General features: G+C 46.5%; 2 protein-coding genes across 2 annotated transcripts; one reads left to right on the plus strand and one right to left on the minus strand.

Annotated features, from left to right (window-relative positions):
* Positions 1-13,528: 13,528 nt before the first annotated feature.
* LOC121581580 lies at positions 13,529-18,266 on the minus strand. Its single transcript, XM_041897079.2, has 2 exons — positions 18,181-18,266; positions 13,529-14,715 (listed from the first exon to the last, which is right to left on the minus strand). The coding sequence occupies exon 2, from the start codon at positions 14,576-14,578 to the stop codon at positions 13,817-13,819; it is 762 nt and encodes a 253-aa protein (XP_041753013.2). The 5' UTR covers positions 14,579-14,715; positions 18,181-18,266; the 3' UTR covers positions 13,529-13,816.
* Positions 18,267-20,902: 2,636 nt separating this feature from the next.
* Positions 20,903-27,716, plus strand: LOC121581228. Its single transcript, XM_041896712.2, has 2 exons — positions 20,903-20,968; positions 25,914-27,716. Exon 2 carries the CDS (start codon positions 26,039-26,041, stop codon positions 26,981-26,983), a length of 945 nt encoding a protein of 314 aa, XP_041752646.1. The 5' UTR covers positions 20,903-20,968; positions 25,914-26,038; the 3' UTR covers positions 26,984-27,716.
* The last annotated feature ends 30 nt before the right edge of the window (positions 27,717-27,746 follow it).

Consider the following 27,746-nt stretch of genomic DNA (forward strand, 5'->3'; position numbering starts at 1 on the left):
TTCTGTCGCTGTACATTTAAAAACTGCTGAACAAATAGTTATGTTGACTAGGTCCGTCTTAGCTCGCTCATTAATGTGTTAATCGAAATAACAGATTGCCTCTTATAAGCTCATCGTTCCCTCATGCCATAGTTTGTACATCTCAATTGTCAGTAGAAACCACATTTATTTAAGCAAGTCAGCCATATCAGCTATGTTTTTTAAAAAGGCAGTAAATGAGGCTGAATGAACTGTTTCGCTGCCAGACAAGGCTCCACTGATAGCCAGGTGTAGCGGTGGTAAGGATTCACTCCATGGTGCTGAAAAGAAAGCTCTGCTGTTGGGACAGCTTTATGTAGGCCCTAACAGTTTGTGGGCACCATTTTTCACCGTTATAGTGCAATTAATGTATTGTTTAGTGTTGTGTTGTGTATTGGCTTTGCTGGCATGCATCACATTTTTTTTTGTGAAAGTTTACACCACCAAGATTAACATGCTAAAATCGCCACTGGCTACATGTCATATTAAACAGCATATAAACACTCTAAATAGGTCAGGAGCCAGACAGGGAGCCTAAGAAGGAACGAAAATGAATTTTTTAGGCTATATTCTTTTAATTATTTCAAGGCTATAGCCTACAAAGAAATACATTGTGAAGCATTTGTGAGTGTGACACAATAGGCTGGTAGGAACATAAAGCGCTCAGCATTTAAACAACATTTTGTTGGAGCAAATGTTTTTCAATAGTTATTTTTAATTCATTAAAACAAATATTAATTGTAATATAATATTGGAATGGAATAGAACTAATAACATTAAATAACATTGGAATATAACCAGATGGATAACCAGGACGTGTACTCAGAGCATGCACGGACCAACTGGCAAGTGTCTTCACTGACATTTTCAACCTCTCCCTGACCGAGTCTGTAATACCTACATGTTTCAAGCAGACCACCATAGTCCCTGTGCTCAAGAAAGCAAAGGTAAGCTGCCTAAATGACTACCGCCCCGTAGCACTCACGTCGGTAGCCATGAAGTGCTTTGAAAGGTTGGTCATGGCTCACATCAACACCATCATCCCTGAAACCCTAGACCCACTCCAATTCGCATACCTCCCCAACAGATCCACAGATGATGCAATCTCAATCGCACTCCACACTGCCCTTTCCCACCTGGACCCCTGTAGCTCAGTTGGTAGAGCATGGCGCTTGCAACGCCAGGGTTGTGGGTTCGTTTCCCACGGGGGGCCAGTATGAAAATGTATGCATTCACTAACTGTAAGTCGCTCTGGATAAGAGCGTCTGCTAAATTACTAAAATGTAAGAAAACTGGACAAAAGGAACACCTATGTGAAAATGCTGTTCATTGACTACAGCTCAGTGTTCAACACCATAGTGCCCACAAATCTCATCACTAAGCTAAGGACCCTGGGACTAAACACCTCCCTCTGCAACTGGATCCTGGACTTCCTGACGGGCCGCCCCCAGGTGGTAAGGGTAGGCAACAACACATCTGCCACGTTGATCCTCAATTCGGGGGCCCCTCAGGGGTGCGTGCTTAGTCCCCTCCTGTACTCCCTGTTCACCCACGACTGCATGGCCAAGCACGACTCCAACACCATCATTAAGTTTGCTGAGGACACAACAGTGGTAGGCCTGATCACCGACAACGATGAGACAGCCTATAGGGAGGAGGTCAGAGACCTGGCCGTGTGGTGCCAGAACAACAACCTCTCCCTCAACGTGAGCAAGACAAAGGAGCTGATCGTGGACTACAGAAAAAGGAGGGCCAAACAAGCCCCCATTCACATCGACGGGGCTGTAGTGAAGCGGGTCGAGAGTTTCAAGTTCCTTGGTGTCCACATCACCAACAAACTATCATGGTCCAAACACACCAAGACAGTCGTGAAGATGGCACGACAACACCTTTTCCCATTAGGAGACTGAAAAGATTTGGCCCAGATCCTCAAAAAGTTATACAGCTGCACCATCGAGAGCATCCTGACCGGTTGCATCACCGCCTGGTTTGGCAACTGCTCGGCATCCGACCGTAAGGTGCTACAGAGGGTAGTGCGTACGGCCCAGTACATCACTGGGGCCAAGCTGTAGAGCTTTTTGGATAGCGTGTCTGCTATTAACAGGAAAGTTGCGACAGTTACTTGCCATGCTCCAAGAAAGAGCTACTCAAGTGCTATGCATCTGTGTTTAAAGGACTCGGTGAGTTTCCAGGCCAGCACCACATCTACATTGATCCAAAAGTCCCTCCTGTTGTTCATGGATGTAGGAAAATCCCATATGCTGTGCTTGACAGGCTGAAAGAGACATTGGACATTCAAGAGCAGAGGGGTGTGGTCAGCAAAGTAACAAAACCAACAGCGTGGGTGAGCAGCCTAGTCATAACAGAAAAGAAAAATGGCTCTCTTAGGGTGTGTTTGGATCCTAAGGACCTGAACAAGGCCATACAGCGCCAACACTTCTCCATTCCCACCTCAGAGGATGTGCAATGCAAACTAGCAGGCAAGAAGATTTTCACTATCCTAGATGAGAAGGAAGGGTATTGGCAAATCAAGCTGGATGAGGAATCAGCTGATCTCTGCACATTCAATACCCAATGAGGGAGGTACCAGTTTAATCGCTTACCTATTGGCACAAAAAGTGCCAGCGAGGTATTTCAGCAGATGAACTCAAGTTTTGGTGACATTGATGGTGTCTATGTAATTGCAGATGACATGATAATTGCATCAGCCACCAAAGAAGAGCATGACCGCATTCTACAGCAGGTGATGGACAGAGCTATCCGTTTGAATGTGAAGTTCAGTGCTGACAAGATACAATACATGGTGAGTGAAGTGAAGTACATGGGGCACATCATCAGCGCAGACGGGGTTAAAGCAGACAACTCCAAGGTGACAGCAATCACACGGATGCCCCCACCAGAAGATAGAAAAGGTCTACAGAGGTTACGGGGTATGACACGTTTCCTAACCCAGTATATCCAAGATGAAGCCATGCTCACTGCACCACTCAGAATGCTCCTCAGGAAGGACATGGCATGGCAGTGGCACCCAGAACAACAAGCAGCACTGGAGAGACTGAAAAAAGCCATCTCCACTGCTGCTGAAATTCTTCAATCCACAGGAAGAGATTGAAATACAAGCTGATGCATCCAAAGATGGAGTTGGAGCTGTTCTGATGCAAGGTAAACAGCCTATAGCCTTTGCATCCAGAGCTCTGTCTGGGGCAGAACAGAATTATGCCCAGATAGAAAAATAACTCCTGGCAATTGTGTTTGCACTGAAGAGGATTCACCAGTATGTCTATGGTGTCCCGGTCAGAGTACAATCTGACCACAAACCACTTGAGGCTATAATCACCAAGGCTATTGGAAAAGCGCCTGCCCGTCTTCAAAAGATGCTGCTTCAAATACAGAAATATGACATTCACATCGTCTACACCCCAGGTAAAGACATGTTAATAGCAGACACGCAATCCAGGGCTGTACCCCAGACTGTCACACATGAAGAGTGTGACTTCCATGATGTCTGTGGTCCTCTGTAGCTCAGCTGGTAGAGCACGGCGCTTGTAACGCCAAGGTAGTGGGTTCGATCCCCGGGACCACCCATACACAAAAATGTATGCACGCATGACTGTAAGTCGCTTTGGATAAAAGCGTCTGCTAAATGGCATATTAATGATGAGAAAGTCATTTATGCAGTCTCCACACATCAGCCACTGGAGGGTACTGTTATGCAACGTCCAGACAAGAAGAAAAGTGCACTACTGAAAGGGCAACCCTACTGGCACATCAGACTCTCTTTACATTGAAGATGGACTACTCATGGTAAACAAACGTATTATCATTCCCAAAGACTTTAGAGCGGAGGTACTTAAGAGGCTCCACATTGCACATCAGGGCATTCAACGCTCCTTAGAGCATGCCAGAGCTCTCATGTATTGGCCAGGTCTCACTGATGATGTCCAAATGATGGTCAAATCGTGCACTTCCTGTCAAGAAAAACTGTCCAGCAACCAAAAGGAACCACTCCTACCACACACAGTGCATGACACTCCATGGGAAAAAATTGCAGCTGATATCTTTGAGTTCCAAGGATGCTCATTCCTTCTGATAGTGGACTACTACTCCAAATATCTAGAGGTGCTGACGCTGTCGGACAAGACATCAGGTCATAGCAAAGTTTAAATAGTAACACAAAAATGTCTGAATTGCATATGATGTCGTAAATGACCAAACAGTATATTTTCTTCGCAAGGACCAAAAGGACTGCAGCCTGAATGTGATGGCATCCACACAAACATCATCTGTTGGGTGATGACAGACATGACACGTCTCTTTGCCAGTTGTGGTGTCTGTCTGTCCACTATTAAGAACAATATTTGAATTACGTTTGATTTGTTATTGAATGTGTAGTTATGGCTGGAAAAAGTACTGCAATGTCAAGACGTAAATGTTCAGTACAAGAAGTTATAATGTAGCTGTATTTATTAAAAATAAATACATGTACACTACCGTTCAAAGTTGCAAAGAAAAAGCCATATCTCAGACTGGCCAATAAAAAGAAAAGATTAAGATGGGCAGTCTGAGATATGGCTTTTTCTTTGCAACTCTGCCTAGAAGGTCAGCATCCCGGAGTCGCCTCTTCACTGTTGATGTTGAGACTGGAGTTTTGCGGGTACTATTTAATGAAGCTGCCAGTTGAGGACCTGTGAGGCGCCTGTTTCTCAAAATAGACACTCTAATGTATTTGTCCTCTCGCTCAGTTGTGCATCGTGGCCTCCCACTCCTCTTTCTATTCTGGTTTGAGCCAGTTTGCGCTGTTCTGTGAAGGGAGTAGTACACAGTGTTATACGAGATCTTTAGTTTCTTAGCAATTTCTCGCATGGAATAGCCTTAATTTCTCAGAACAAGAATAGACTGACGAGTTTCAGAAGAAAGTTATTTGTTTCTGGCCATTTTGAGCCTGTAATCGAACCCACAATTGCTGATGCTCCAGATACTCAACTAGTCTCAAGAAGGCCAGTTTTATTGCTTCTTTAATCAGCACAACAGTTTTCAGCTGTGCTAATATAATTGCAAAAGGGTTTTCTAATGATCAATTAGCCTTTTAAAATGATAAACTTGGAATAGCAAACACAACGTGCCATTGGAACACAGGACTGATGGTTGCTGATAATGGGCCTCTGTACGCCTATGTAGATATTCCATTACAAATCAGCCGTCTCCAGCTACAATAGCCATTTACAACATTAACAAGGTCTACACTGTATTTCTGATCAATTTGATGTTATTTTAATGGACAAAAAATTGCTATTCTTTCGAAAACAAGGACATTTCTAAGTGACCCCAAACTTTTGAACGGTAGTGTACAGTGGGGAAAAAAAGTATTTAGTCAGCCACCAATTGTGTAAATTCTTCCACTTAAAAAGATGAGAGAGGCCTGTAATTTTCATCATAGGTACACGTCAACTATGACAGACAAATTGAGGAAAAAAAATCCAGAAAATCACATTGTAGGATTTTTAATGAATTTATTTGCAAATTATGGTGGAAAATAAGTATTTGGTCACCTACAAACAAGCAAGATTTCTGGCTCTCACAGACCTGTAACTTCTTCTTTAAGAGGCTCCTCTGTCCTCCACTCGTTACCTGTATTAATGGCACCTGTTTTAACTTGTTATCAGTATAAAAGACACCTGTCCACAACCTCAAACAGTCACACTCCAAACTCCACTATGGCCAAGACCAAAGAGCTGTCAAAGGACACCAGAAACAAAATTGTAGACCTGCACCAGGCTGGGAAGACTGAATCTGCAATAGGTAAGCAGCTTGGTTTGAAGAAATCAACTGTGGGAGCAATTATTAGGAAATGGAAGACATACAAGACCACTGATAATCTCCCTGATCTGGGGCTCCACGCAAGATCTCACCCCGTGGGGTCAAAAGGATCACAAGAACGGTGAGCAAAAATCCCAGAACCACACGGGGGGACCTAGTGAATGACCTGCAGAGAGCTGGGACCAAAGTAACAAAGCCTACCATCAGTAACACACTACGCCGCCAGGGACTCAAATCCTGCAGTGCCAGATGTGTCCCCCTGCTTAAGCCAGTACATGTCCAGGCCCGTCTGAAGTTTGCTAGAGTGCATTTGGATGATCCAGAAGAGGATTGGGAGAATGTCATATGGTCAGATGAAACCAAAATAGAACTTTTTGGTAAAAACTCAACTCAGTCGTGTTTGGAGGACAAAGAATGCTGAGTTGCATCCAAAGAACACCATACCTACTGTGAAGCATGGGGGTGGAAACATCATGCTTTGGGGCTGTTTTTCTGCAAAGGGACCAGGACGACTGATCCGTGTAAAGGAAAGAATGAATGGGGCCATGTATTGTGAGATTTTGAGTGAAAACCTCCTTCCATCAGCAAGGGCATTGAAGATGAAACGTGGCTGGGTCTTTCAGCATGACAATGATCCCAAACACACTGCCCGGGCAACGAAGGAGTGGCTTCGTAAGAAGCATTTCAAGGTCCTGGAGTGGCCTAGCCAGTCTCCAGATCTCAACCCCATAGAAAATCTTTGGAGGGAGTTGAAAGTCCGTGTTGCCCAGCGACAGCCCCAAAACATCACTGCTCTAGAGGAGATCTGCGTGGAGGAATGGGCCAAAATACCAGCAACAGTGTGTGAAAACCTTGTGAAGACTTACAGAAAACGTTTGACCTGTGTCATTGCCAACAAAGGGTATATAACAAAGTATTGAGAAACTTTTGTTATTGACCAAATACTTATTTTCCACCATAATTTGCAAATAAATTCATTAAAAATCCTACAATGTGATTTTCTGGAGAAAAAAAATCTCATTTTGTCTGTCATAGTTGACGTGTACCTATGATGAAAATTACAGGCCTCTTTCATATTTTTAAGTGGGAGAACTTGCACAATTGGTGGCTGACTAAATACTTTTTTTCCCCACTGTATATATTTTTTATCATGGTGTGGTTCACTGAATACTACGGGTCAATTGCAACCAACATTGAGCACCGGCTCAACACGAGATAATCTCTCGTTAAACCATCAATTTGTGCGAAAATCACCCGCACAGCTGATCTCAATTGCAACCACTATTGGCCACCATATTATCGCTCCCTAAAGCTGATGTCGGTTTTTAACTTTAAGTCCTGGTTGCTGCCAATAAGTCCGTGTTGCCCAGCGACAGCCCCAAAACATCACTGCTCTAGAGGAGATCTGCGTGGAGGAATGGGCCAAAATACCAGCAACAGTGTGTGAAAACCTTGTGAAGACTTACAGAAAACGTTTGACCTGTGTCATTGCCAACAAAGGGTATATAACAAAGTATTGAGAAACTTTTGTTATTGACCAAATACTTATTTTCCACCATAATTTGCAAATAAATTCATTAAAAATCCTACAATGTGATTTTCTGGAAAAAAAATTCTCATTTTGTCTGTCATAGTTGACGTGTACGTATGATGAAAATTACAGGCCTCTCTCATATTTTTAAGTGGGAGAACTTGCACAATTGGTGGCTGACTAAATACTTTTTTTCCCCACTGTATATATTTTTTATCATGGTGTGGTTCACTGAATACTACGGGTCAATTGCAACCAACATTGAGCACCGGCTCAACACGAGATAATCTCTCGTTAAACCATCAATTTGTGCGAAAATCACCCGCACAGCTGATCTCAATTGCAACCACTATTGGCCACCATATTATCGCTCCCTAAAGCTGATGTCGGTTTTTAACTTTAAGTCCTGGTTGCTGCCAACATTTTTCAAGACTATTTATGCCTCTGGTGGGTATTACCTTCTGTATAAATTAAACCTAATATTTGAGCAGACTAAGCTCAAATTGAACTATTTCACAATCATTTCATACAACTGAAATAAGGTATTTCCTCGTTTACCAGAGATAATCTACTGTGACAATGTACTCTACATATTTTATTAATGTAAAGCTTATGTTCGTATACTTACTTTTAATTTCCAATTAATTTCTCCATTAATAAAACCTTAATACAGGAAAATAAAATATTCCTGTACTGTCTACATCTAAAATTGGTAACTTAATCAAGCCAATCATGATTGAGTTAATACTGTATACTCTGTTTTCATTAAATTATAATCTAATCAAGGTATGTCAAATGACAAATTAGTATATTCTAATGTGGCCCAAACATAGATGTCTATAATGTACTGTATTGTACTTTACAGTAAACTCAAGTACAGTATAATACAGTATAGTACAGTTCAGTAGAGTATTGTTCAGTACTCTACTGTACTATACTGATTTATACTGTACTGTACTGAACTATACTCTACTCTACTTTCCTGTAAAATCAAATCAAAATAAATGTTTCACATGCACCGAATACAACTGGTGTAGACTTTACTGTGAAATGCTTACTTACGAGCCCTTCCCAACAATGCAGAGTTTAAAAATAAAATAGTAACACAAGAGGAATACAATTTATTTATTTTACCTTTATTTAACCAGGTAGGCCAGTTGAGAACAAGTTCTCATTTACAACTGCGACCTGGCCAAGATAAAGCAAAGCAGTGCGATAAAAACAACAACAACACAGAGTTACAGATGGGATAAACAAAACGTAGTCAATAACACAATAAAAAATCAATATACAGTGTGTGCAAATGTAGTAAGTTATGGAGGTAAGGCAATAAATAGGCCATAGTGCAAAATAATTACAATTTAGTATTAACACTGGAGTGATAGATGTGCAGAAGATGATGTGCAAATAGAGATACTGGGGTGCAAATGAGCAAAATAAATAACAATATGGGGATGAGGTAGTTCGGTGGGCTAATTACAGATGAGCTGTGTACAGGTGCAGTGATCGGTAAGCTGCTCTGACAACTGATGCTTAAAGTTAGTGAGGGAGATAAGAGTCTCCAGCTTCAGAGATTTTTGCAGTTCGTTCCAGTCATTAGAAGCAGAGAACTGGAAGGAATGGCGGCCAAAGGAGGTGTTGGCTTTGGGGATGACCAGTGAGATATACCTGCTGGAGCGCATACTACGGGTGGGTGTTGCTATGGTGACCAATGAGCTAAGATAAGGCGGGGATTTGCCTAGCAGTGATTTATAGAGCCAGTGGGTTTGGCGACAAATATGTAGTGAGGGCCAGCCAACAAGAGCGTACAGGTCACAATGGTGGGTAGTATATGGGGCTTTGGTGACAAAACGGATGGCACTGTGATAGACTACATCCAATTTCCTGAGTAGAGTGTTGGAGGCTATTTTGTAAATGACATCGCCGAAGTCAAGGATCGGTAGGTTAGTCAGTTTTACGAGGGCATGTTTGGCAGCATGAGTGAAGGAGGCTTTGTTGCGAAATAGGAAGCCGATTCTAGATTTAACTTTGGATTGGAGATGCTTAATGTGAGTCTGGAAGGAGAGTTTACGGTCTAACCAGACACCTAGGTATTTGTAGTTGTCCACAAATTCTAAGTCAGACCTGCCGAGAGCAGTGATTCTAGTCGGGCGGGCGGGTGCAAGCAGCATTCGGTGATTGACAGAGTCGAAAGCCTTGGCCAGGTCGATGAAGACGGCTGCACAGTACTGTCTTTTATCGATCGCGGTTATAATATCGTTTAGGACCTTGAGCGTGGCTGATGTGCACCCATGACCAGCTCGGAAACCAGATTGCATAGCGGAGAAGGTACGGTGGGATTCTAAATGGTCGGTGATCTGTTTGTTAACTTGGCTTTCAAATACTTTCGAAAGGCAGGGCAGGATGGATATAGGTCTGTAACAGTTTGGATCTAGACTGTCACCCCCTTTGAAGAGTGGGACAGCAGCTTTCCAATCTCTGGGGATCTCAGATGATATGAAAGAGAGGTTGAACAGGCTAGTAATAGGGGTTGATACAATTTCTTCGGCTAATTTTAGAAAGAAAGGGTCCAGATTGTCTAGCCCAGCTGATTTGTAGGGGTCCAGATTTTGCAGCTCTTTCAGAACATCAGCTATCTGAATTTGGGTGAAGGAGAAGCGAGGGGGGCATGGGCAAGTTGCATCGGAGGGTGCAGAGCTGGTGGCCGGGGTAGGGGTAGCCAGGTGGAAAGCATGGCCAGCCGTAGCAAAATGCTTATTGAAATTCTCGATCATCGTAGATTTATCGGTGGTTTCCTAGCCTCAGTGCAGTGGGCAGCTGGGAGGAGGTGCTCTTATTCTCCATGGACTTTACAGTGTCCCAAAACTTTTTGGAGTTAGTGCTACAGGATGCACATTTCTGTTTGAAAAAGCTAGCCTTTGCTTTCCTAACTGATTGTGTATATTGGTTCCTGACTTCCCTGAAAAGTTGCATATCGCAGGGGCTGTTCGATGCTAATGCAGTACACCACAGAATGTTTTTGTGCTGGTCAAGGGCAGTCAAGTCTGGGGTGAACCAGGAGCTGTATCTGTTCTTAGTTCTGAATTTTTTGAATGGGGCATGCTTACTTAAGATGGAGAGAAAAACACTTTTAAAGAACAACCAGGCATCCTCTACTGACGGAATGAGGTTAATATCCATCCAGGATACCCGGGCCAGGTCAATTAGAAAGGCCTGCTCGCTGAAGTGTTTTAGGGAGCGTTTGACAGTGATGAGGGGTGGTCGTTTGACTGCGGACCCATTACGGACGCAGGCAATGAGGCAGTAATCGCTGAGATCCTGGTTGAAGACAGCGGAGGTGTATTTAGAGGGTAAATTAGTCAGGATGATATCTATGAGGGTGCCCATGTTTACAGATTTAGGGTTGTACCTGGTAGGTTCCTTGATAATTTGTGTGAGATTGAGGGCATCTAGTTTAGATTGTAGGACGGCCGGGGTGTTAAGCATATCCCAGTTTAGGTCACCAAGCAGTACGAACTCTGAGGATAGATGGGGGGCAATCAAATCACATATGGTGTCCAGGGCACAGCTGGGGGCTGAGGGGGGTCTGTAGCAAGCGGCAACTGTGATAGACTTATTTCTGGAAAGGTGGATTTTTTGAAGTAGAAGCTCAAACTGTTTGGGCACAGACCTGGATAGTATGATAGAGCTCTGCAGGCTCTCTCTACAGTAGATTGCAACTCCGCCCCCTTTGGCAGTTCTATCTAGACGGAAAATGTTGTAGTTGGGGATGGAAATGTCAGAGTTTTTGGTGGCCTTCCTAAGCCAGGATTCAGACACTGCTAGAACATCAGGGTTGGCAGAGTGTGCTAACGCAGTGAATAACTCAAACTTAGGGAGGAGGCTTCTGATGTTAACATGCAAGAAACCAAGGCTTTTACGGTTACAGAAGTCAACAAATGATAGTGCCTGGGGAGTAGGAGTGATACTGGGGGCTACAGGGCCTGGGTTAACCTCTACATCACCAGAGGAACAGAGGAGGAGTAGAATAAGGATACGGCTAAAGGCTTTAAGAACTGGTCTTCTAGTGCGTTGGGTACAGAGAATAAAAGTGGCCGATTTCCGGGCGTTGTAGAATAGATTCAGGGCATAATGTACAGACAAGGATATGGAAGGATATGAGTACAGTGGAGGTAAACCTAAGCGTTGGGTAACGATGAAAGAGATAGCATCACTGGAGGCACCAATTGAGCCGGTCTCCGCGTGTATGGGGGGTGGGACAAAGGAGCTATCTGAGGCAGGTTGAGCGGGACTGGGGGCTCTACAGTGAAATTGTATAATAAGAACTAACCGAAACAGCAATAGGCAAGGCATATTGACATGGGAGAGAGGCATAAAGCAATCACAGGTGTTATTCGAGAGAGCTAAGACAACAACTGGTAATGGCGACGGAAGTTTGGGCTGAGGCTAAACAGATAAACAGGACAGATAAACAGGATGGGGTACCGTACCGTGTAAAGGAACGATCCAGCAGGCATCAGCTGTGTAGCTGAGTGATGATAAGGTCCAGTGAACAGCAATAGGTGAGTTCGGGAGCAGTTCGATGGCTGCTACGGCACAGGCGAGCAGGAGGCACGGCTGTTGATTGCGTGTGCTAGCGGGCCGGGGGTAGCAGATGGATCTTCGTGGTCATCGTAATGGGAAGCCTGTTGAAACCACATCAGACGATTACGTTGGCAGACCAGTCATGATGGATCGGCGTGCTCCGTGTCGACACTAGGAGGTCCCGTCCGGTTGACAGAGAGGTAGATAGCCGGGAGATGGGCCTGGCTTGAGGCTAGCTCAAGGCTAACTGGTGCTAGCTTCGGGACAGTGGTGATTAGCCAACAACAACATCCATTTGGTTGCAGCTAGCTAGTTGCAATGATCCGGTGTTAAGGTCCAGTGATTCAGTGATTCCGGCAGAAAATCCGATGTGTTCTGGGTCGATAGCGCGCTGTGCAGACTGGCCGATAATTGTCCAGGCTAGAGCTGGCTGGTAGGTAGTGCAGGCCACGGACAATGGTGAAAACTGCTAACAGTGGCTAATAGCAAGTAGCTAGTTAGCTGACTAGCTTCAGCCGGCGATTCTAGATAAAAATGTATAAAAAATAATAGAATCCGTTCCACATTGGGTGAGGTGGGTTGCAGGAAAGTATATTTAGTTGAAGGACGAAAAGTGAGATTGAGAAATATATACAAAAAAGACAAAAAAAAACGAAAAAACAGGCTATTTATACGAGCACACTACAGAATACACGACCGCACTGCTACGCCATCTTGGATATACAATAAAATACATAAGAACGGAGCTATACTGAACTATACTGTACTAAAGTTTACTAAAGTTTATATTTTTGAATATTAAATACCAGCCTTGCTTTTTTCAATGTTCCCGATAGGTCGTATTTCATTGGGGCCAGGAGAAGAAAACCTAGACACAGCTGTCTGATATCTAACTCGTTTGACACAGTAACAACAGGAGATCAACTGATCTGCTGGTGCCACGACTTCCACCGAGGCTGCCTCCCCTCCTTGTTCGGTCAGGCTTCGGCGTTCGTCGTCACCGGCTTACTAACCACTGCCGCTCCCATTATCATCACTCCACTTGTCTTGTCTGGTTAATCACACACACCTGGTTCTCATCCCCTCATTAGTCTGTGTATAAGTGTTCCCTCTGCTCCCTTGTCTGTGTAGGTGATTGTTCCATGTGAGAGTAGAGTAGCTCGGTTGAGCTACTCTGTTATTGTATTGCCAGGGTAGATTTATTCCCCTATGCTTGTATATCGTTTGGAGTGTTTCCGTACCGTGATTGCCAGGGTAGAGAGTTTCCCCTGTGCCTATGTTTGTATGTCGCTATCAAGCGCAACTGTGACGGAAAGGAATAAACTCTGTATTCTGTGATTTACCCTCCTGCGCCTGACTCCTTCTATCACACTCATCACAGCTGGTTTATTCTTGTGGGTATTTGGTTGCAAGCAAGTTTGTTTTAACACACAGGTGCATGTAATCTCCCGTTAATAGCGTTTCAAGAAATCCAGCGCTTAAAGTTCTGCCTGTTGGTTGCAATTGACCCTTACTTGTTTTATGCTGGTCACACAAACAATGATACAGAACATAGAGACTAGACAGCACACCTTGGAATCAAAATGGATCTACAGGGTTATAACCAACCTCAACACACACCATAGGGTAATATCTCAAAACCACTGTATTCTGGATGTAATTTAGTAATCTCAGAGCTCTAGCAAAACCAGAACTTTACTGAAAGGAATCACTGTGGCACTGTGAAGGATGCTGTTTGACTAATCAGGTTCTCTGCATTTTCTTTCACATCACTAAAGTGCTGTCGCATCTTTCTGATCTGTTTATGGTTGGGAAGCATGCAACTCAAGTAGGCCTCTTTTACTTCTGATAAACAACACATACCACTTAATGTAACACAACTTTTTGTCTCATCGTCAAATACATCAAAATATTCTTATTTCTCGCCGCGTAGACCTGAAAAGTTTTTTTTTTGTATTCCTTGTATCCAGATAGCAGCTTTTCTAGGTTGCTCTGGTAGGTGGTGATGACCGATCGCACTGGGCCACTGTCTCTGGCTCCATCTAGTCTGGCCAGGTGAATCAGCATCTGGACATGGAAGGCCGCTCCGTTGACCCATATCCTCAGAGCCCGCGAGCTCATCTGTCCGTCCAGCAGCATGGAGTTCTTCAACTGAGTCAGGGCAAAGCTCAGGTTACGCTCCACGTGCTTGATGTCACTCTTAAGTTCGGCCTTGTTGCGTATGTTCATGAGGTGCCTCTTGAGGTACTCATCCATTTGGTCTCTCACAGCGGAGGCCTTCTCCTTGGCAAAGATACGATGCAGCAGATCATCTGTGCTATCCTCTGGAGGCTTTATGGCAGCTACAGATCTGTCTATTACTATAGAGATAACCAGGGACCCCAAGCCTGCAGCATCAGGTATCGGAAGCAAGCCTACAAGATTTTCGGCAAGGTCTTTTATCCACACTGCAGCATTTTCATTCAGTTCCATCTCTCTCTTTTTGTAGTGTTGGTTCAGCTTCTCCAAGGACCTAGGACCCGAGAATTGCAGCAGAGTTTTGTCTATGTCCTCATCTGGAAAGCATTTTGAGCTCATCTGATTAGTTATCATTTGCCATTCTTTCCTTATCTTTTCTTCTGTACTCATTGATTGACCAATGTTTTCTTGGTTCTGGTCTCTGGTAGAGGGGGTTAGAGCAATTTCCTTTGGTGTGAGCAGCAGGCGTTGGTCTCTGTTGAGTATGTCTTGTCTAGGGCAATTTGGCAGGATCCTTCAGTGAAGCCCTACAGAAAACACAAAAACAAAAGGACTAGTCCAAATCATATTCAAAATACAAATCAGAATGAAATATCCTGTGTAGGGCAGTAGCCGGATTGTGTGCAAACACATAATAAGAAACAGGAGAGGGCATTGATCACAAGATCATTAAGCACTTAACCCTAATTGCTCCTGTAATTCGATCTGGATAAGAGCGTCTGCTAAATGGTTTTTGTTTTTTTAAAGCAAATTGCAGCCAGAGCACAGCCCATTTATTTCAGCACCGGATAACTGAGATCTTTCTCAGGCGTTGTGAGGCCTGATAATCTGTCCGACATACCAGTCAACCTGCTATCTGCCAACCACGGGAATGCCTGGAATGTTCCGGTGCCGGGCATCCCTGTGGTCGGTGGAGTGGCGGGGGGGTTTGGCAGGGGGGGTGGAGCACCGCAAGTTTAAGACCATGCTTAGGCATTGTTCTCTCTCTTACATCTTGTCTTAACAAGACATGGTCACTGTTTTATACTGTTATCCTTGATTTGTTTGGCGTGGGCTGCGGCCAAACAGTAGACTGTGTTGAGTTTGGTTAATGAACCGGGAATTCGTAAACTCCATCCTCTGTCTGGACATTTGTTCATTTATGATCTAGCCAGGTCATTACATTGGTGTCAGAAGTAAAAACGTAGATAAAAGTTAGCCAGCTAGCTAGCTGACTACCGTGGCTAGCAAACGTTACGTGGAGAACGGGGGTTGAAAATGCTTTGAGGGAATCCGAAAGTGAAGGAGGAGGCAGGGGACGATTATGGCCAAGGAGGTGCATGTGCATGGATGTCAGAGGATCTGGCCGAGGAGATCGCCAGGGCATCGGAGCACAGAGGCCGCTTGAGGGTGACCGCTAGAAGGATGGCGGCTGAAGCGGACATGGGTGCTTCTGCGACTGTGCTTCAGGCGGACCGAAGGGGTGACGTCGACGCTGCGTGACGAGGAGGCTGGAGCTCAGGATGTAAACAAACATGGCGGCGCCCCCGATTGCATCCGTATCTGTTAAGACCCTGAAGTACTCCGGTAAGGCTGATTGGGAAGCTTTTCATGCTCAGTTTGAACGGTTAGCTCATTCTGAGGGGTGGTCGAATGAAGATAGGGCACTGCAGCTGGCTTTGTGCCTCACGGATGATGCTCTGTCCTGTTTGATATTGATTAGCCCCGAGGACAGACGTGATTATGGGGCTTTAATGGGAGCACTGAGGAGGCGCTTTGGATAGTGTGTACAGCCCGGGCTGCTGCGCTCCGAACTGAGTAATAGACGCAGGCAGCATGGAGAGCCACTACGGGTGCTAGCTAATGGCATTGAGAGCCTCTCTCGGCGGGCATATGCTCACATGCCCCCCTCCGTGCAGAGCGAACTTGCACGGGACCAGTTCATACAGGAGCTCTCTCCTACAGAGCTGCGCATACAGACCCAGCTGGCTCATCCGGAGTCATTGCAGAAAGCCTTGGAGATGGCTTTGGAGGGAGCTTGTGTGGGCTGGGGCTTCAGCTGTGGCTTTGGTGGGGTGCAGGGAGACACACACTGTGCGGGCTGTGGGGCAGAGCAGCCAGAGCCGGAAAAGCCTGCATGTGTGGCTGAAATGACTGAACTAAGTCGTCCTGTGTCGCTACAGGTGGCACGCAACACACGCCCAGGTCCCATGGTCTGCTGGGGGTGTGGACCGTACAGGTGGCACGCAACACACGCCCTGGTCCCATGGTCTGCTGGGGGTGTGGACAGTACAGGTGGCACGCAACACACGCCCTGGTCCCATGGTCTGCTGGGGGTGTGGCCAGCCAGGCCATCTGCGCTGAAATTGCCCATTGTCCCCCAGAGCTCAGGGAGAAAGCTTGGGGTACGCATAGATGGGGCAGTGCGGACCCATGGCTCTCTTTCCCAACCACCACCACCGCCAGGAGGAGCCCACCAGCACGGACGGGGGAGCAAGGCTCCACTTCCCCCAGAAGCAGACGAGTGCAAGCAGATGGAGCCTGTTGTTTTGGTGGGCCGGACCTGTGTTGGGGACTTTTGTCATGTCCCTGGCACTGTGGAGGGGGTGCCCTGCTCTTCCCTGGTGGATACTGGGTCCACAGTAACCCTGGTGAGGCCGGATATTGTGCCAGGTTGGACTCAGTTTGAGCCCACAACTGTGCAGCTCCGCACAGTCAGGAGAGCTGGCACCCATGAAAGGGAAGGGAATAATGACTCTGACAGTAGGGGGCAGGACTGTGCTTCATCCTGTGTGGGTGGCGGCTGTGCAGGACCCTTGTATCCTGGGTTGGACAGGCTGCCAGTTAGACCTAAATCGGGGCACACTGAGCTTCCAGGGAGGGCCAGCAGTCACCATGGCCCCCCCTAATGTCACATTCACACAACCCAACATCCCCCTTACTCCAACAGTTAAAGCAGCAGAGACTCATGGCTGCTCCCCCTCCCCCACATCTGTGTGTCTTTTCCCCAGCCCCTCTGTCACCTACGGCTGTGTATTACATTCCCCCAGCTACCTCCATGACACATTCCTCCGTGAGCACGGCCCAGCCCAGCTACCCCAGATGGGAGAGGAGAGGACACTGTCTGCAGTGAGGGAGCTATGGGTGAGGAACTGTTTTGGTCTTGACCCCAAGCAGCAGGAATGGTTGTGGCAGTTGCTGTTTGAGTTCAGAGACAGTGAGGAAGAGGTGGGTCAGACTCATCTGGTGCAGAATGAGATCGACACAGGTGATGCTCGGCCCATCAAGATGCGTCCCCGCCGTATCCCGCTGGCACGCCAGGAGGCGGCAGACAAGGCTGTGTTGGAGATGCAGCGGGCAGACTTCATCAAGCCCTCAGACAGCCCCTGGGCAGCACCAGTCGTCATGGTTCCTAAGTAGAGGGGCAAGCTGAGGTTCTGTGCGGACTACAGGCGGCACAGAACCACGCATCGATGAGTCGCTGGACCTGGTTAGGGGGTCCTCCTGGTTCTCCTTACTAGATCTTCGCAGTGGCTACTGGCAGGTGCCCCTCTCCCCAGAGGCCAGAGCCAAAACTGTGTTCTCCACAAACAGAGGACACTGGCAGTTCAGTGTTCCCATTGGAAACGACAGGCTCTGGTCTATCTTGGGTTAGTTATAAACATATTTTTTGTAGTAGGCTAGCTATAACGGTAATCACATGCAGAAACAATAGAGAACAAACACAATGTGGCACGCGTATCAGATTAAAGACATTAAATAACCCTGGTTTACAGCCTCAGAGTGAGAGATCTAGCTAAGTTAGTTACTTGCCAAAGTCGTGCATCTTTCTAACCACTGCAGTCAGCGTTTTTAAAAGAATGTGGATGATGGCTAGCTAATGTTAGTTAGCGTTAGCAAACTAGCTAGCTAGCTAACGTTGGCAAACTAGGCATGTTAGCTAACTATGTTATTACATCGCTATAAGACATTTGATAAAAGCTACTTGAAATGATGAAATCACATATTGTTACCATAACATTGCATAAATACAATTGAGAAAACTCTGCAACGAAACGTAGCAGATAAATAACTGAATATACTCCTGCCAAATCTCTCCCGGAAGGACAGTGACAGCGAACTGCCCATTCATAATGCGAATCCTTCCAGTTTGCAAGTTTATGGTATTATGGCGCCACCGCGTGTCTATGCATTGCATTACACACGGTTTATCTGGAACGGACAGGAATCACATCACATAACAATTTTCGCTTGCTTGGATAGAAGTTTGGATGAAAGAAAACAGCTTGAGGATAAGAGGGTTACTGCTGTAGGCTACTTCGAATAATATAAATTGAAGAGACAATGAATGACAGATTCAACATTGATATGTTTAGCCAACATGCAAGGCATCAAAGATAAGGAAGGGTGCGTTTCAGGTTGTCTTTATTGCAGTCGCCCAGCTCAGATTATCAGGCCTCACAACGCCTGGGGAAGATCCCAGTTATCTGGTGCTGATTTAAAAAAAAAATGTAATTTAGCAGACGCACTTATCCAGACCGAATTACAGGAGCAATTAGGGTTAAGTGCATAATGATCTTGTGATCAAAGCCCTCTCCTGTTTCTTATTATGTGTTTGCACACAATCTGGCTACTGCCCAACACAGGATATTTCATTCTGATTTGTATTCTGAACCGGGTCTATATTATTACAATAAATATTTTTGATGAAATACCAGCCGGGAGTAGAGAACCTAGACACAGCTGCCTGATATCACTGCCCACTTTAAGAAATGGAACACTAGCCACTTTAATAATGTTTACATATGTTGCATTACTCATCTCATATGTATATACTGTATTCTATGATATTCTACTGTATCTTAGTCCATGACGCTCTGTCATTGCTCGTCCATGTATGTATAATTCCATTCCTTACTTAGATTGTGTATATTGGGTATATGTTGTGAAATTGTTAGATATTACTTGTTGGATATTACTGCACTGTCGGAGCTAGAAGCACTAGCATTTCGCTACACCCGCAATAACATCTGCTAAACACATGTATGTGACAATTCAAATTGTATTTTATTTTATATCTAACTCGTTTGACACAGTAACAACGGGAGATCAACTGATCTGCTGGTTTATTCTTGTGGGTTTTTGGTTGCAAGCAAGTTTGTTTTAACACACAGATGCATGTAATCTCCCGTTACTAGCGTTTCAAGAAATCCAGCGCTTAAAGTTCTGCAAAAGTTGGTTGCAATTGACCCTTACTTGTTTTATGCTGGACACACAAACATTGATACAGATCATAGACACTAGACAGTACACCTTGGGATCAAAATGGATATCCAGGGTTAAAACCAACCTCAACAAACAACATAGGGTATTATTGTGGTCCTCTGTAGCTCAACTGGTAGAGCACGGCGCTTGTAACGCCAAGGTAGTGGGTTCGATCCTCGGGACCACCCATACACTAAAAAATGTATGCACGCATGACTGTAAGTCGCTTTGGATAAAAGCGTCTGCTAAATGGCATATTATTATTATTATCTCAAAACCACTGTATTCTTGATGTAATTTAGTAATCTCAGAGCTCTAGCAAAACCAGAATTTTACTGAAACTGTCTCATAGGAATCACTGTGGCACTGTGAAGGATGCTGTTTGACTAATCAGGTTCTCTGCATTTTCTTTCACATCACTAAAGTGCTGTCGCATCTTTTTGATCTGTTCATGGTTGGGCAGCATGCAACTCAAGTAGGCCTCTTCTACTTCTGATGGATCAAACGTATTACTTATTGTAACATTACTTTTTGTCTCATCGTCAAATACATAATAACAATCAATGAAGCCATTGGTGTCTCTCTCCTTGCGGACCCGAACAGTGGATTGTTTGTATTCCTTGTATCCAGATAGCAGCTTTTCTAGGTTGCTCTGGTAGGTGGTGATGACCGATCGCACTGGGCCACTGTCTCTGGCTCCATCTAGTCTGGCCAGGTGAATCAGCATCTGGACATGGAAGGCCGCTCCGTTGAATTGCAGCAGAGCTTTGTCTATGCCCTCATCTGGAAAGCATTTTGAGCTCATCTGATTAGTTATCATTTGCCTTTCTTCCTTTATCTTTTCTTCTGTACTCTTTGATTGACCCATGTTTTCTTGGTTCTGGTTTCTGGTAGAGGGGGTTAGTGTAATTTCCTTTGGTGTGAGCAGGCAGGCGTTGGTCTCTGTTGAGCATGTCTTGTCTAGGGCACTTAGGCAGGATCCTTCAGTGAAGCCCTACAGAAAACACAAAAACGAAAGGACAAGTCCAAATCATATTCAGAATACAAATCAGAATGAAATATCCTGTGTAGGGCAGTAGCCAGATTGTGTGCAAACACATAATAAGAAACAGGAGAGGGCATTGATCACAAGATCATTACGCACTTAACCTTAATTGCTCCTGTAATTCGGTCTGGATATCTTCTAAATGACTTTTTTTTTTAAACAGCCAGAGCACAGGCCATTTATTTCAGCACCGGATAACTGGGATCTTCCCCAGGCGTTGTGAGGCCTGATAATCAGTTAATATAATTCGAAGTAGCCTTAAGCAGTAGCCCTCTTAGCTGTTTTCTTATATCCAAACTTCTATCCAAGCAAGCGAAAGTTGTTATGTGATGTGATGCCTGTCCATTCCAGATAAACCTCGTGTAATGCAATGTATAGCCACGTGGTGGCACCATAATACCATAAACTCGCAAACCGGAAGAATTCGCATTATGAGTGTGCAGTTTGCCGTCACTGTCCTACCGGGAGAGATTTGGCAGGAGTATATTCAGGTATTTATCTGCTACGTTTCGTTGCAGAGTTTTCTCAATTGTATTTATGCAATGTTATGGTAACAATATGTGATTTCATCGTTTCAAGTAGCTTTTATCATTGCCTTATAGTGATATAATAACATAGTTAGCTAACACACCTAGTTTGCTAACGGTAACTAACGTTAGCTAGCCATCATACACATTATTGACTGCAGTGGTTAGAAAGATACACGACTTTGGCAAGTAACTAATTTAGCTAGATCTCTCACTCTGAGGCTGTATACCAGGGTTATTTAATGTCTTTAATCTGATACGCGTGCCACATTGTGTTTGTTCTCTATTGTTTCTGCATGTGATTACCGTTATAGCTAGCCTACAACCAAATACGTTTATAACTAACCCAAGATTAACCAGAGCCTGTCGTTTCCAATGGGAACAAATTAATCATAGTAGTGGGCAGAACAAACAAGGAGGTGGGCAGAGCCAAGCATGAGCTAGTGAGATACTATTGACGCGTTCTATCGTGATTAGCATATTTCCTTTAGGGGGTTTAGGGAGAAGAGGCCCCTCTGTATGGGGCTAAACTATCCCGGTGCAGTGCCACCTTTCTCCACCTGGGAGAAAGCTGGACCCGGTACACAAACTCCCCTACCCTCTCCAGGACGCTGCAGGGCCCCACCCAGTGGCTGTCCAACTTGGGGCATCTGCCTTTCTTTCTCCCCAGCCACAAAGTGCCTTCCCCGGGTGTGCACGTCATAGTTCCTCTTCTGCCTCACACCTGCATTCACCAGCTGCTCTTTGGCGAAAGTGTGGCCTGTCTCCAGGCGGTCCTGGAGTCTCCGGGTATACTCCGGCCCCGGGGGAACAGGAGGGCTATCCAGGGCGACGACCAAACGCCATCTCTGCAGGGGTGCATATCTCTCTCCCCAGCATGAGGAGAGCAGGCATGCAGGAGGTGGAGTCTTGGACAGCGTAGCGGCACGCCATGAGGACCATGGGCAGGTGCTTGTCCCAGTGACGCTGGTGTTTGGCATGGAGAGGAGTAGTGCGGTTCTTGTGCATACCTAGCCTCTCATACATGGTGGCGAACACTCGGGACTCTGCCTTGGTTGCTGTGGATGGACTCTGCAGCTCCAAGTCTGCTGAACATCCCCGCTGTCAGGGCGTCGACAATGGCCTCTGCCTCCTGGTCAGACAGAGCATAGGCCTCGGTCCATTTTGTGAAATAGTCCATGGCCATGAGCACCCAGCGGTTTCCACTGTCTGTGGTGGGGAACGTCCATTCCCCACCCACCATGAGTGCTCTGGAGCACAGCCTCCCACAGTGCTTTTTGGACCACCACCTGCCACCTCTCCTCTCCCGTAGCTGGCTCCTTCCATGCCCACTGTAGCACGCCATCAGCCAACCGCAGTCTCTCAAACTTTGACCACAACCCTTTGGTTGTGAGTGAGAGCGCTGCCACCTCTTCCCACGGTGGCCTCAGCTGCGCCTCTACCCACTGTAGCACTGGCTGTAGGTCTGTTTCCCGTCCCTGCTGCTGCCCCCATTCAGCCATGTCGACAGTCTGCAGCTCACGGCAGACGGGCTCGCTCGCCCGACACACTGTGGCCCAGAACCCCTCTTCCGCACACAGCTCTCTCTCACTGCCCCTGCCCTGTGCACCACTGTGAAGTCGTACGGCTGAAGCTCCTCCAACCAGCGTGCAACCTGCCCCTCTGGCTCTTGGAAAGACATGAGCCACTGGAGAGCAGAGTGGTCAGTCCTTACAGTAAAGGGCAGGCCACCCAGGTAGTACTTGAAGTGTTTGATAGAAGCCATAACAGCGAGGAGCTCCCGCCGGGTGACACAGTAGTGGCGCTCATGTTTGTTGAATGTTTTTCTGAAGTGCGCCACCACTCTCTCCCCCTCTGGCCCCACCTGGGCCAGCTCCCCACCCATGCCCACATTGCTCGCGTCTGTGTCCAGGATAAAGGGCAAGGTGAGGTCAGGGGGGGACGAGCACGGGGGGCGAGCACGGGGGCCTCGATCAGTGCACGTTTGAGGGTGTTGACGGCCTCCTCGCACTCCATTGCCAAGTGAAGTTCTTCGGCAGCAGGCGGTTCAGGGGAGCAGCGACGCTTGAGAAGCCCCGAACAAACCTGCTGTAGTACGAAGCCAGGCCCAGGAAGCTCTTCAGCTGATGCTGGTCGGTGGGGGTGGGCCAGTCTCGGACAGCCCCCACTTTGTCCTCCATGGTGCTGATACCCTCCTCCCCCACTTGGTGGCCCAAGAAGGACACCTCTCTTCTCATGAAGTGGCACTTCTCGGGGTGGAGCTTCAGGCCTGCGGCAGCCACCCTCTGCAGCACATGCCATAGCACCCCCAGGGCTGACTGGAAGGAGCTGCCTTGGGCCAGGATGTCGTCGAGGTATACTAGACACTCCTGTCAGGGGATGCCATCCAGCACCCTGTCCATCAAATGCTCAAAAGTAGCTGGAACGTTGCACAGGCCGAAGCACAGGACCTTGAACTGCCAGTGTCCTCTGTTTGTGGAGAACACAGTTTTGGCTCTGGCCTCTGGGCAGAGGGGCACCTGCCAGTAGCCACTGCAGAGGTCTAGTGAGGAGAACCAGGAGGACCCCCTAACCAGGTCCAACGACTCATCGATGCATGGTTCTGTGCCGCCTGTAGTCCGCACAGAACCTCAGCTTGCCCCTCTACTTAGGAACCATGACAACTGGTGCTGCCCAGGGGCTGTCTGGGGGCTTGATGCAGCGGGCAGACTTAATCTCCAATACAGCTTTGTCTGCCGCCTCCTGGCGTGCCAGCGGGATACGGCGGGGACCGAGCATCACCTGTGTCGATCTCATTCTGCACTAGATGAGTCTGACCCACCTCTTCCTCACTCAGAGCAAAGCTGTCTCTGAACTCAAACAGCAACTGCCACAACCATTCCTGGGCTCCTCCTGGCGATGGTGGTGGTTGGGAAAGAGAGCCATGGGTCCGCACTGCCCCATCTATGCGGACCCCAAGCCGTTTCCCTGAGCTCTGGGAGACATGGGGCAATTCCAGCGCATATGGCCTGGCTGGTCACACCCCCAGCAGACCATGGGACCAGGGCGTGTGTTGCGTGCCACCTGTACTGTCCACACCCCCAGCGGACCATGGGACCAGGGCGTGTGTTGCGTGCCACATGTAGCGACACAACACGAATGAGTTCAGTCATTTCAGCCACCCATGCAGGCTTTTCCGGCTCTGGGCTTCTCTGCCCCACAGCCCGCACAATGTGTCTCCCTGCACCCCACCGAAGCCCCAGCTGAGTTCCCAGCCCACACAAGCTCCCTCCAAAGCCATCTCCAAGGCTTTCTGCAATGACTCCGGATGAGCCAGCTGGGGCTGTATGCGCAGCTCTGTAGGAGAGAGCTCCTGTATGAACTGGTCCCGTGCAAGTTCGCTCTGCACGGAGGGGGGAATGTGAGCATATGCCCGCCGAGAGATGCTCTCAATGTCATTAGCTAGCACCCGTAGTGGCTCTCCAGGCTGCCTGCGTCTATTACTCAGTTCTGTGCGCAGCTGCCTAGGGGGGGGACGAAGCGCCTCCTCAGTGCTCCCATTAAAGCCCCATAATCACGTCTGTCCTCGGGGCTAATCAATATCAAACAGGACAGAGCATAATCCGTGAGGCACAAAGCCAGCTGCAGTGCCCTATCTTCATTCGACCACCCCCCAGAATGAGCTATCAGCTCAAATTGAGCATGAAAAGCTTCCCAATCAGCCTTACCGGAGTACTTCGGGGTCTTAACAGATACGGATGCAATCAGGGGCGCAGCCATGTTTGTTTACATCCTGAGCTCTAGCCTCCTCGTCACGTAGCGTTGACGTCACCCCTTCGGTCCGCCCGAAGCACAGTCGCAGAAGCACCCATGCCCGCTTCAGCCGCCATCCTTCTAGCGGTCACCCTCAAGCGCCCTCTGTGCTCCGATGCCCTGGCGATCTCCTCGGCCAGATCCTCTGACGTCCATGCACACGCACCTCCTTGGCCATAATGGTCCTCTGCCTCATCCTTCACTTTCGGATTCCCTCAAAGCATTTTCAACTCCCGTCGTCCACGTAACGTTTGCTAGCCATGGTAGTCAGCTAGCTAGCTAGCTGGCTAACTTTTATCTAGGTTTTTACTTCTGACACCAATGTAAGACCTGGCTAGATCATAAATGAACAAATGTCCAGACAGAGGATGGAGTTTATGATATCCCGGTTTATTAACCAAACTCAACAGTCTACTGTTTGGCCGTAGCCCACGCCAAATAAATCCAGGATAACCGTATAAAACAACCGTGACCATCTCTTGTTAAGACCAGACATAAGAGAGAGAACAATGGCTAAGCATGGTCTTAAACTTACGATGCTCCACCCCCCTGCCAAACCCCCCTGCCACTCCACCAACCACAAGGATGCCCGGCACCGGAACATTCCAGGCATTCCCATGGTTGGCAGATAGCAGGTTGACTGGCATGTCGGACCCAGCGAACACTGGGTACTGGTAAGTACAACACAACAAACGAACAGCATAACTCATAACACACAGCTGTCTGTGCGGGTCGCTACAATATGTTTAGCCAACGTGCAAGCCATCAAGATAGGGAAGGGTGCGTTTCAGGTTGTCTTTATTGCAGTCGCCCAGCGCAGATTATCAGGCCTCACAACGCCTGGGGAAGATCTCAGTTATCTGGTGCAGAAATAAATGGGCTGTGCTCTGGCTGTAATTTGCATTTTAAAAAATGTCATTTAGCAGACGCTCTTTCCAGATCGAATTACAGGAGCAATTAGGGTTAAGTGCGTAATGATCTTGTGATCAATGCCCTCTCCTGTTTCTTATTATGTGTTTGCACACAATCCGGCTACTGCCCTACACAGGATATTTCATTCTGATTTTTATTCTGAATATGATTTGGACTTGTCCTTTTGTTTTTGTGTTTTCTGTAGGGCTTCACTGAAGGATCCTGCCTAAGTGCCCTAGACAAGACATACTCAACAGAGACCAACGCCTGCTGCTCACACCAAAGGAAATTACACTAACCCCCTCCACCAGACACCAGAACCAAGAAAACATGGGTCAATCAAAGAGTACAGAAGAAAAGATAAAGGAAGAAAGGCAAATGATAACTAATCAGATGAGCTCAAAATGCTTTCCAGATGTGGGCATAGACAAAGCTCTGCTGCAATTCTCGGGTCCTAGGTCCTTGGAGAAGCTGAACCAACACTACAAAAAGAGAGAGATGGAACTGAATGAAAATGCTGCAGCGTGGATAAAGGACCTTGCCGAAAAGCTTGTAGGCTTGCTTCCGATACCTGATGCTGCAGGCTTGGGGTCCCTGGTTATCTCTATAGTAATAGACAGATCTGTAGCTGCCATAAAACCTCCAGAGGATAGCACAGATGATCTGCTGAATCGTATCTTTGCCGAGGAGAAGGCCTCCGCTGTGAGAGACCAAATGGATGAGTACCTCAAGAGGCACCTCATGCACATACGCAACAAGGCCGAGCTTAAGAGTGACATCAAGCATGTGGAGCGTAACCTGAGCTTTGCCCTGACTCAGTTGAAGAACTCCATGCTGCTGGACGGACAGATGAGCTCGCGGGCTCTGAGGATGTGGGTCAACGGAGCGGCCTTCCATGTCCAGATGCTGATTCACCTGGCCAGACTAGATGGAGCCAGAGACAGTGGCCCAGTGCGATCGGTCATCACCACCTACCAGAGCAACCTAGAAAAGCTGCTATCTGGATACAAGGAATACAAAAAATCCACTGTTCGGGTCCGCAAGGAGAGAGACACCAATGGCTTCATTGATTGTTATTATGTATTTGACGATGAGACAAAAAGTAATGTTACAATAAGTAATATGTTTGATCCATCAGAAGTAGAAGAGGCCTACTTGAGTTGCATGCTGCCCAACCATGAACAGATCAAAAAGATGCGACAGCACTTTAGTGATGTGAAAGAAAATGCAGAGAACCTGATTAGTCAAACAGCATCCTTCACAGTGCCACAGTGATTCCTATGAGACAGTTTCAGTAAAGTTCTGGTTTTGCTAGAGCTCTGAGATTACTAAATTACATCAAGAAACAGTGGTTTTGAGATAATACCCTATGTTGTGTGTTGAGTTTGATTTTAACCCTGTAGATCCATTTTGATCCCAAAGTAATATCTAACAATTTCACAACATATACCCAATACACGCAATCTAAGTAAGGAATGGAATTAAGAATACATATATGGATGAGCAATGACAGAGCGGCATGGACTAAGATACAGTGGAATATTATAGAATACAGTATATACATATGAGATGAGTAATGCAAGATATGTAAAAATTATTAAAGTGGCTAGTGTTCCATTTCTTAAAGTGGGCAGTGATATCAGGCAGCTGTGTCTAGGTTCTCTACTCCCGGCTGGTATTTCATCAAAAATATTTATTGTAATAATATAGACCCGGTTCAGAATACAAATCAGAATGAAATATCCTGTGTTGGGCAGTAGCCAGATTGTGTGCAAACACATAATAAGAAATAGGAGAGGGCATTGATCACAAGATCATTACGCACTTAACTCTAATTGCTCCTGTAATTCGGTCTGGATAAGTGGTCTGATAAATTACATAAAAAAAGCATATTACAGCCAGAGCATAGACCATTTATTTCAGCACCGGATAACTGGGATCTTCCCCAGGCGTTGTGAGGCCTGATAATCTGAGCTGGGCGACTGCAATAAAGACAACCTGAAACGCACCCTTCCTTATCTTGATTTACATTTTTACA

This window comes from Coregonus clupeaformis, chromosome 14 (genome assembly GCF_020615455.1).
Source record: "Coregonus clupeaformis isolate EN_2021a chromosome 14, ASM2061545v1, whole genome shotgun sequence".
Taxonomy (NCBI): domain Eukaryota; kingdom Metazoa; phylum Chordata; class Actinopteri; order Salmoniformes; family Salmonidae; genus Coregonus; species Coregonus clupeaformis.